Below are 9,462 nucleotides of genomic sequence, written 5' to 3'. Positions count from 1 at the left end.
GCATCTGCACTGAGCAAATGGGCCAGGTGCCAGACTGCTGGTGCCAAGGCCCTGCCAGGCTTTGCTTCTTTGGAGGTGGCTTCCTTTCAAATCTGTGCACATGGGCATCCCTGCCCTGCCCTAGCAGCCCCGAGTTTGGACCCACACGGTGGCCACAATGGCAGGGAAGGACCTCTGCCAGTGGCATGTCAGGACCAGCAGCTGCTCTTGCTAAGGCAAGAAGTGCAGAGTCCTCATGCCCACGGTGGCAGGAGTGAGCTTGGAGACAGATACAAGATGACATTCACAGGCCTAATCCAAAGCCCACTGAAGGTTTCTTGTGTATCTAAGCCATTTTGATGAACATACCAAACATACAATCAATAAATGAATGTGTGTAAAGGAGTTATAACTCAGGAGACTGAGTTATCCCATCCTTCCTCCCACACTGCTAGACACAGGCATGACAAGCAGGCACTCACACTGGGATGTTTGTTTATTTGTTTATTGGGGGGGGGAAAGAAGCTTTGGTGAGAGCAACACTTGTGAAGCCTTTAAAAATAATTATTTTCTGATTACACTGAGATTAAAAAAAACTAAGCCAGCATCATCTTTACCTCCTTGTCCGTAATCCCGCTGCTGCCTGAGCAGCCAGTTTGCATTTTCTTACGAGGCGTTTCTGGAGAGCTGGCAGGTATCTGAGGTGCCATGTCCCCAGGCAGCACAGTGGCCTCTAGTGGCAACTCACATCCAGCCCAGGGGAAAGAAACCTGCAGGTGAACCTTGCAGGTTACTTGTTGCCCAGGAAAATTAAGAATTGTGTCCAAACTGCCAGAAACAGGGAGAGGCATCCCTGTTTGGGGTGTGGTGTGATGTCAGGCAGGGATCCGAGCACACCCATGTACCCCATGTGCAAGGAGCAGCTCCTCCTGAGACCCCCACCCATGCCCTCTACCCACGGCCCTGGAGATCCATTTAAGGTTGGCCACAGTACTCAGTCCTGCCCCAGCCCCGGCAGTGCTGGTCTGCTGCCCTGGCCCCTCCATGCCTTGCGCTGCAGGCAGCCCATCTCCAGTGCCCTCTCCTGGTGGGACACTGGAGCTGTTCTGTCTCCTGGATGGACCTCAGTGCTGGGTTGTAGCCTTGTCCCAGCCTTGTTTTGCAGCTCCAGGAACTGAGTGTCCTACAGGTCTGTCTCCTAAAAGCACTCCGTGAGCAGTGTGCATGCCTAAGGAAAGCTGTCTTGTGCTATAATCTCTTTTATAAGGAGGAATAGCTTGGGCTTTCTTTCTTTCACCCATTCACTCATTTCTAAAAGATTTGTAGGTCCTTTACGGTTTATAAGTCTTTCTCCCTCTTCTGAGTTTAGCTGGAGCTGCCTGAAGCACTCACTAGGACATCAGTCTCCTCAGAAACCAAGATGAGTGTGTCTGGTGAAGCAGGGTCTTGACGGCTCCCTTTAGGCAGAGATCCTGGGAATTAATCATAGAATCATAGAATGGTTTGGGTTGGAAGAGACCTTAAAGATCATCCAGTTCCAGCCACCCTGGTGTGACCAGGGACACCTTTCACTAGACCAGGTTACTCAAGAGTTCCATCCAACCTGACCTTTAACACTCCCAGGGATGGGGCATCCACAATTTCCCTGGGCGACCTGTTCCAGTGCCTCATTACCCTCACAGTAAAAAATAATATCTAATCTAAACCTGCCTTTGCTCAGTTTGAAGCCATTCCCCCTTGTCCTGTCACTGCATGCTCTTGTAAATAGTCCCTCTCCATCTTTCCTGTGGGCTCCCTTCAGGTCCTGGAAGACTGCAGTTAGGTCACCCTTAAGCCTTTTCTTTTCCAGGATGAACAATCCCAATTCTCTCAGCCCTCCATCAGAGGAGAGATGCTCTATCCCTTTAATCATCTTGGTCAGCCTCCTCTGGACTTTGCTTAACAGGCTGATGTCCTTGTGTTGCTCCATCTTGGAGACTCTGAGCCCAGCCAAAACTAGCATTTTTTTCTTGTTTCCTTCAGCTTGTGTGCGTGGCATTTGCTTCACTTATTTCTTTGAGCAAAGTCCTCAGGTCCTACATGGCAGGTAGGTGTAGTCCTCAGTGTCACAGCAGAAGTGTCCTCCTGTCCTGGAGCAGTTGTGTCTTTTGGCTTTATCCTAAGATGTAGAGGACCTCTCATCAGGAGCAGAAATATGCATCAAGCTTTGCATGGGAGTCCATGCTCTCATCCCCTTTCCCTGAGATTTGCTTGCTGCACGTTAGGAAATCTTTCCTTGTCCACCAGAAGTGTTGGCTCCAACTGACCAAGTCCCCTATGTCACTGGGAGGGAGGACTGCTGGCATGCAGCCTATCAGCAGCAGGAGGGGACCCAGGCAGAGGGTACCCCCACATTCTGAGCCCCTTGGATGTTATGAAGCCCATCATCGAAGAAAATGTGAGGCTGGATCTGGGCGAGGATGGGGCCCTTGGGAGCCCCATCCATGAAGAAAGCCTCGTCGATGGGCAGACCCCATTCCCGGAGTGTCTTGATGGCTCGGATGCCCATGTCCCGCCCGCTGCGGGCTGTCACCAGGTACGTGCGGATCGGGGACTTTTCCTGGCCAAACTTCTTACGCATATTCCCGAGGTGCATGGCAAAAGCCTTCAGGGGACCCTGGAAGCACAGCAAGACAGTTGGGAGTGTGTGGGAAATAAGAAAACACTTACTCTGCCTGTAAAAGCTATTTGTTCCTCTTCCAGGCTTTCTCAGGGTTCTGCAGAGCACACAATGCCCGTGGGCTGTAGGACCGGGCAATGCAGTCCCTGGGAGTAAGGTGAGCCTTGTGGTGCTCATCCTAATCCCAAAGAGAGGAGCCAGCAGTGCCTCTAGGTCTGAGTCCTGCAGGGACTTGGAGAGCAAGTGGTCACAGCCTACAAAAGGTGGTGTTGGGATTAGCCACAATCCTAGATATTTAGGGCTTACTTATAGGAGATAACAGATCTGTTTCCAGTGAGACTCCAGGGACTGAGTAGTGGATGCATACGGAATCTGTAAGGATTTCTGCTTTTTTGACTGCTCATGCCAAAGCCCAGCTGGAGAGACGGGCAGAGCCTGGGGGTGCCCATGGAAGTGGGGTGACATGCTCACCTCTCCTATGGGGATGGCCTCCATCGCCCGCTCGTACTGCACTGCTCCCTCCAGGCCCTGCTCCTGGAAGATCTGGTCTGTCTCGTCGGAGAAGAGCACGGCATCCCCGTCAAACACCACACGGAGTGGAGTGCTGGGGGCCTGCACCTCTTGCTGGAAGACGAGCGCTGCTGAGACCCCTGTGAGACAGAGCAAGGTGGGGTCAGGAGGGACACCCTTCCCTGGAGCAGCTCATGCATGGCCAGCAGCTCCCCATGCATCTGCGGCAGCCCTGTCCCACATCACCATGCCAGGGCCTCCAAGTCAGGGAGCTTCCTGGGGGAGTCATTCCAGCCTTTCCATGGCTGTGTCATCCCCTGAGAAAGTGCTGCTGATCAGAAACCGAGGTCTGGGGAGATACTGAAGTGTGGTAAGAGATGGTGGGTGGTTGTCAAGGCATGAGCAGCCCTCCTTCTGGTGCTTGCTCACCCTGCTAAGCCTCAATCTTTAATGCCCAGATTTAGCACTCTGGTGTGAATAATATGGGCTGGCATCTCCATTGATTGCGGTAATTGGCTTAATTACAGTCTCTTCCTACAGGCTGCTCCCTGCCCACCCTCATATGTGGACCCAGGCACTCAGATGGGAGACACTTGTCAGGACAATGATTAGGGCAATGATTCTCTCAAGGAGGTTCCAGGAATGTGCTGTGTAGTGAAGGAAAGTCCAGGCTGCAGATGGCTTGCTCCTGACCTTGAAGGACGGTGGCCAGCTGATGTGCTCATACCCAAGCGAATTAGTAAGAAGGTGATTAACCCCATTAGAGGAGTTGGGGAGACTGCACTCCCTCCGAATGAGGTCAGGCACGTGCTTACATCTATCACTGAGCACACAGTAATTCTGCATGTACCAAGACAGCAAATTTCTGTGGCATCCACACAAAGTCCTGGGAATCACTGATAAATTCTCATTGATGAATGGAATTGCATCTTTGGTAGAGCTATGTCCAGAATGATGCATAATGCACTCAGTGACTTGTGAGGGCATCTGAGCAAGCCTGGTGTGTTTGCAGGCTACTGGTAAGGACAGAAGAGGAGACTGAACTGTTCAGGACTGTACTGGTAATCAATGCGCCATCCACCCCTTGTCCTTGTGAAATCAGAGGCTCTGGTGTTGTCCCTTGGTACTGAGCTGCTTGGAAGAAGTGTGGTGGGTTTGGGGACGTGGGATGGAGGGGAGAACACACCTCTCCGGAGGGCATTGCAGACATCTGTCCTGTCAGCTGAGAGGAACAGCTTGACACCGTGGGACTTCAGGTACTGTGTGGAGTCCTCGTCACTGACGAAGCAGAACTTTGAGATCTCCAGGCCTTCAGGACAAGGGATGGGAGTGAAGTCTTACGGAGCAACATCCTCCTCACAGCCCCTCACTCCCTCCCTGGGTCTCGGTGGGCTTTGCTGCAAGAGCTCAGGGCAATGAATTTCCCAGTGGTGTGTGGGAAACCTGCCTGTGTTCTTACTGCATCTTCTTAACCTGTTGTTGCTCCTATAAAACTGCAGAGTGCACTTAATATTCCTTCCATCCCTCCCTTAAATGAGCATTCCTCCTGACAGCACTCTGGGATTTAGGGTGGTTTTTTTAAACAACTTTTTTTATTTTCAGTACCTGCCTGAACATGCCGGAGCTGTGCAAAATGCTGCCACACTTCCTGGTGTGAAAGATATGGCTGCTGAAGGGAGCTGGGCTCCAAGAGAACCCTTTTCCCCCTTTCCCTTGTATCCCCTGGCTCTCTGTTTGCCACTGATGGCCCATTGTGGTGCCTGATCTGCTCTGCAGCCTCTCAGGGAACTCAGGCATGGCCAGGGATGGGTCCCCCTTACCGTAGTGCTTGGCGCTGTTGATGATGCGCACGCCGCTCTCTGGGCTGTTGTTGGAGAGCACCAGGATGTCAAAGAGGTCCCTCTCTGCTGGGTTGCTCTCCAAGATCTTCTTGTTAACATACTGCACTGCCTGCGTGGAGATTTTTTTTTTAAAGAGGCATGACTGCAGTACCTTTGCAGGGGCTCTTTTGCAGTTAAGGTTAGTGTTTTGTGCTGCATCTGTCAGCTATGGCAGGGCTGGCATGTTATGGAGAGCCAGACAGAGCAACCATCCTGGAAAAGCTGGGTGAGAGAGATGGACTGGTCAGGAGCACAGGTCTCAATGCCCTGCAATGAGGCCAAGAAATCAGGACAGGCAAAACTACATCCCGTGATGGGAGCTGAGACTTAAAGCAGGGATAGCTGAGCTTTCACCCTATCCTGCAAGTGTGTGCATGTGGCCCTAGCCAGCTGTGGGGCTCACCTGGATGAAGGCAAAGGCTGTGCCAGGTGGCAGGGGCTTGTCCTGGTTGGCCTGCTGGTGCCTTGTGTACTCCTCCTTGCCCTTCTCCAGGTAGAGCTTGTGCTCCTCCTCCAGGTTGAAGATGGCTCTGGTGGTCACAGCAATGACCAACGCCCTGCTGGGGTCTTTCTGCAGGACAGGGAGGAAAGAGGAGTCAGGGGACAGCAGATAAGGAGCTTGTGGAGGTGGGGTGAGCAGGGGACACCAACCAGAGTGGTGGGGTTGGGTGTTAGAGGTATCACCCCTGTGTCATGGTCCCTGATGCCAGAGGTACCACACCCAGTCTTCATCTTCAGGCCACCAAGGATGGGGCTGGCAGTTGTGAAACCCTAACCTGTCTGATAAGTGCCACACACTACAAGGACAGCTCACACAGAGGGGATTGCTTCATGATATTGTTGTTTGTGGGCACAGCACAGCTACAGTCATCTGTTTGTGCTGGGCTTCTCTGCACATACCGGTGGTATTACCCTTCATTTGTGACTGTCCTGGACAGTTGAATTAAAGTCTCCGTGTATATAGAGAAGCTTCTGCTTTCTCCCTGGCTGCTCCAAACTTTAAGTGTGAGCAAATGTACCTGCTCACTCCATGCAACTGGAAATCACATGGACTTCACTGGGACCAGGTGCCCAGCTGCCCTGGGACAGCCACTTCTGCTGAAACCCAGGCACGAGCAATTCAGGCCACCACAGTTCTATGCTGTGGTGTGTTCTCTTCTGTGGTGGCATTTCAAAACTTGGTTTGGAAATACAGGATGTGTGTTTTGTAATGAACAGCCTTTTACCTGTTTTACATTGGTGTTTATGACTGTGCTTTCTGGCTCTGCCATCTTCAACTCTCAGCCCTTAAGAGAAAATATAAAATTAAACTGACAGATTATAATATAGTCAATCTACAGTCAATCTAGAGAGGGGGAAGAGTGGAAAGGAGATAGGAAACATCCTACATACCAAATACAGCAGTCCAAATGAACCTGTTCCTGCTGACAGGAGCTTTGCTCCGAGAAAACCTGTTCTAATAGCTCCAATTAAATGTGATGTGCTTTTCAAACACAGATCACTGCTTTATTTTCACCTTTGTTTTTCTCAAAGAGTATTTTTCTCTGTGTGGAACTGCTGAAAGCTGTTGTAGAGCTCTTTTCCAAGCAAAATAAGGCTGTCTTTAAAAGCCAAAATAGGTTAGATCTTATAGGCAGGTTTCTAGTTCACATCCTTGTTGCCTTTTTTTCCGTTTTTGCTTGAATAGTGAATTTGTTGCTACAAACGAAGTTCACTGCATCAGCAGCTCATCTGCAGCTGTAAAAGGCCATAGTAAGTAGAAGTGTGTGGTGAGGGCTTGGATAAAGGCTGAGACTCCTACGATGGGGTTGGTCTGCCCCTCCACAGCCTGTGAGCCAGTCAAGCCCTACCTGATTACTGTACTGGGGGGCTGTGCAAGCAAAGAGCAAAGCCAACATGCAGTGTAAAGGACAAGTCAGGGTCTGCACAGAGACCTGTCTTTTGCCACGGTTTTATTTAATCAATGTTTATTGTTTAGGAACTGCAAAATGTTGCCTGGGTCAGTAGGCAACACCCCAGCCGTGAGAGCCACAGCCTTGCCATGGGGGGCTCAGTGCCTGACTGCCCCAGGAGCAGAAAGTCCTGCAGCTGGGCTACTCCCCCAGCAGCCAGGGCTGCCTAGAAAGCCAGAAGATGCTGAGCATCCCTTTGTTTCCTCCACCCCATGCCCCGTACTGGGAAGGGGTCTTCTCCCAGAGAGGGTGGCAAACACGAGCGCAGCTGCGCAGGCACAAACTTTTGCTCTGACACAATCTCAGCCAAGTATTCTCTGAAAGTCAAAATTAAACGCAAGGAAGCAACGGAGCTGAGCAGCCCTACCTGGTGGGAGAACCCACCTCTAATTTCTGCTTCACTGTTCCAAGCACTGCAAGCCAAGCCCAACTTCTCCTTTCCGGCTCCCTGCCCCAGTAACCCGCAGCGCTGTTCGCACACGGATCTGCACAGGCTGCGAGAGCCCAGGAAAACATTCCGGCATCGTGCTGCTGGTCCCTACGGCTGCCTAGCAGGGAGCAGATGTTCCCCTTGCACACAGACAGCTAGAGAGAAAAGCCCAAACTCACCCCGAGTGCTCCCCGGCACAGCCCGTCCAGCGGCAGCATCCAGCCCTGTCCGAGGCGCTGCTGTTTATATTTCCCCCTGCCCGCGCTGCAGGAAGCAGCAGGAAGCAGCAGGAGCCGGGATGGGCGCAGCTCCGCTCCCCGGAGTGCTGGGATTTGTAGGCAGCCAGCTGTTTGGCATCGTGCCCTGGCCAGCCTGCATTTCCCAGCTGGCATTGCACAGGATCGTGGTCACCTGGCTTCGGACACAGCTGCGGTCACCCTGGGGAGGGGACTCGGCGCTGCTCCTGCTCCTCGGCGCTTCGGCTTACTGCCTGATCGCTGTCCACAAGCCGTGATGTCTTATTTCTGCAGCTGGAGTGTTTACAGCGTGCCTCTAGTCCTCTCATTTCCCAGCCCATGAATGGTTGTATTTTTGACCAAAAAATAGAGGTACCTGGTCCAGAGTAACTCGCAGCCTATGCAGGGATGCGGGGGAGCAAAGGCAGGTGCAGAGCGTTTGCAATTTTACTGTAATGGTTTTGGATCTCTTTTCCCTTATTTTCTGAAAGCCGTGCTGTCCTGAGCAGGGTTGATTTTGGGACTAGGATTTTACTTTTCTAGGTAGACTGCGTGGCACCCAGCCCTGTGGGGCTCAGAGTGCCGGGATAGTTCAAACACTCCCTTTCTGTCCAAGAGTGTGACTGTCAGGGATGTGGGGGGAGAGGATGAGGGAAGGAGGGCTGACACAAGAACACCCTGCAGCTTTTTCCTTGCCCTGCTGCTGGAACAAGGTCTATTGCTGCAGCCTGCCAGCAGGATCACCGAATCTCCTACCAAAATGTGGGAAGCCACCAGGGTCCTGTGCAGTTTGGTCTCACTGAGATCATAGAATCATAGAATGATTTTGGTTGGAAGGGTCCTAAAGATCATCTAGTTCCAGTCCCTTCCACCATGGGCAGGGATGCCACGCAGCAGATCAGCTTGCTCAGGGCCCCATCCAACCTGGCCTTCAACTCTTCCAGGAATGAGGCCACAACTTCTCTGGGCAACGTGTTCCAGTGCCTCATTACCCTCTGAGTAAAGAATTTCTTCCTAAGATCTGAATCTCTTTTCTTTTAGCTATTGAAAAGGCTACTTTTATATGCTCAGCTTTTAGTGTGCATATGCAGACCCCCTCTCCCTGGAGGATTTTAATATTCCCTATTCCCCCATCCCCATAATGCATTTCTCTTGTGCATTGCTTTGGCCTTCCAGTTTAGAGCAAAAAATTCCCCCAGAGGTTTGCTGCAGCATCATTCCTGCAGCATCATTCCTGCATCTCCTGCTCCTGGAGATGGCGCTTCTCTGAGCAGCAGAAGTGCAAGGCCCCTTGTGAGTGTGGCTGTTTTTTGGGTGGCTGAGGGGGCAGCCCCAGCCCCTCTCCTGTGGCTAGGCACCCGCTATGGCAATGCCTTGGTGGCCATATGAAAATCTGGAAGGACTGATGAGTCAGGGTGGTGGGGCAGAGCTGGGACAGGTCTGGTTTCTGGGGCATCTCCTCCCATCACTACATCAGCCATTAGACACTGGCAGTTTTGCAGTATTGCTCCCTGCTTCTGACACTGCCCCAAGTCTACGTGGCACTAAGGCAAGTTTAGGGCAGACTTTGCTGAATTGGCAATTTATGAGCATAAATTTAATGCAATGGAACCCTGTGAAATTGCTCCTGGCTGTGTGCCTGGTGCTTCTGTTGGCACTGGAGGATGAAACCACCCAAGCAGTATCCCCTCGTCCTGTCCGTCCTCCCTGCTGTGTTGCAGCAGTGCATTCCTGCTCATCCTCACACACGTTTAGCAGGCCCTCACACAGTGCATGCCCTGTGAGCCAAGGAGCTGGGCTTCCCAACTGCAGAGCT

General features: G+C 51.9%; 1 protein-coding gene across 2 annotated transcripts; it reads right to left on the bottom strand.

The window, feature by feature from the left end:
• Positions 1-468: 468 nt before the first annotated feature.
• Positions 469-7,710, bottom strand: LOC106863279 (cytosolic 5'-nucleotidase 1A-like). Of its 2 annotated transcripts, XM_088166677.1 has the most exons (7): positions 7,590-7,710; positions 6,255-6,314; positions 5,432-5,599; positions 4,969-5,098; positions 4,335-4,457; positions 3,110-3,288; positions 469-2,635 (listed from the first exon to the last, which is right to left on the bottom strand). In XM_088166677.1, exons 2-7 carry the CDS (start codon positions 6,297-6,299, stop codon positions 2,333-2,335), a joined length of 948 nt encoding a protein of 315 aa, XP_088022803.1. In that variant the 5' UTR covers positions 6,300-6,314; positions 7,590-7,710; the 3' UTR covers positions 469-2,332. The 2 variants fall into 2 exon arrangements, with proteins under 2 accessions (XP_088022803.1, XP_088022804.1); XM_088166678.1 differs by lacking the exon at positions 4,335-4,457.
• Positions 7,711-9,462: the final 1,752 nt, after the last annotated feature.

This window comes from Sturnus vulgaris, chromosome 6 (assembly GCF_052056855.1).
Source record: "Sturnus vulgaris isolate bStuVul1 chromosome 6, bStuVul1.hap1, whole genome shotgun sequence".
NCBI lineage: Eukaryota > Metazoa > Chordata > Aves > Passeriformes > Sturnidae > Sturnus > Sturnus vulgaris.
The sequence above is the reverse complement of the archived record's forward strand: the minus strand, read 5'-3'. Positions and strand labels throughout refer to the sequence as shown.

Excerpts from the sequence above, each read along its gene's own strand:
- LOC106863279 (XM_088166677.1), bottom strand. The coding sequence starts at position 6,299 with ATGGCAGAGCCAGAAAGCACAGTCATAAACACCAATGTAAAACAG. Across the intron at positions 5,600-6,254 it reads TAAACACCAATGTAAAACAG|AAAGACCCCAGCAGGGCGTT; the intron begins GTAAAAGGCTGT and ends CCTGTCCTGCAG. Across the intron at positions 5,099-5,431 it reads CAGCCTTTGCCTTCATCCAG|GCAGTGCAGTATGTTAACAA; the intron begins GTGAGCCCCACA and ends ATCTCCACGCAG.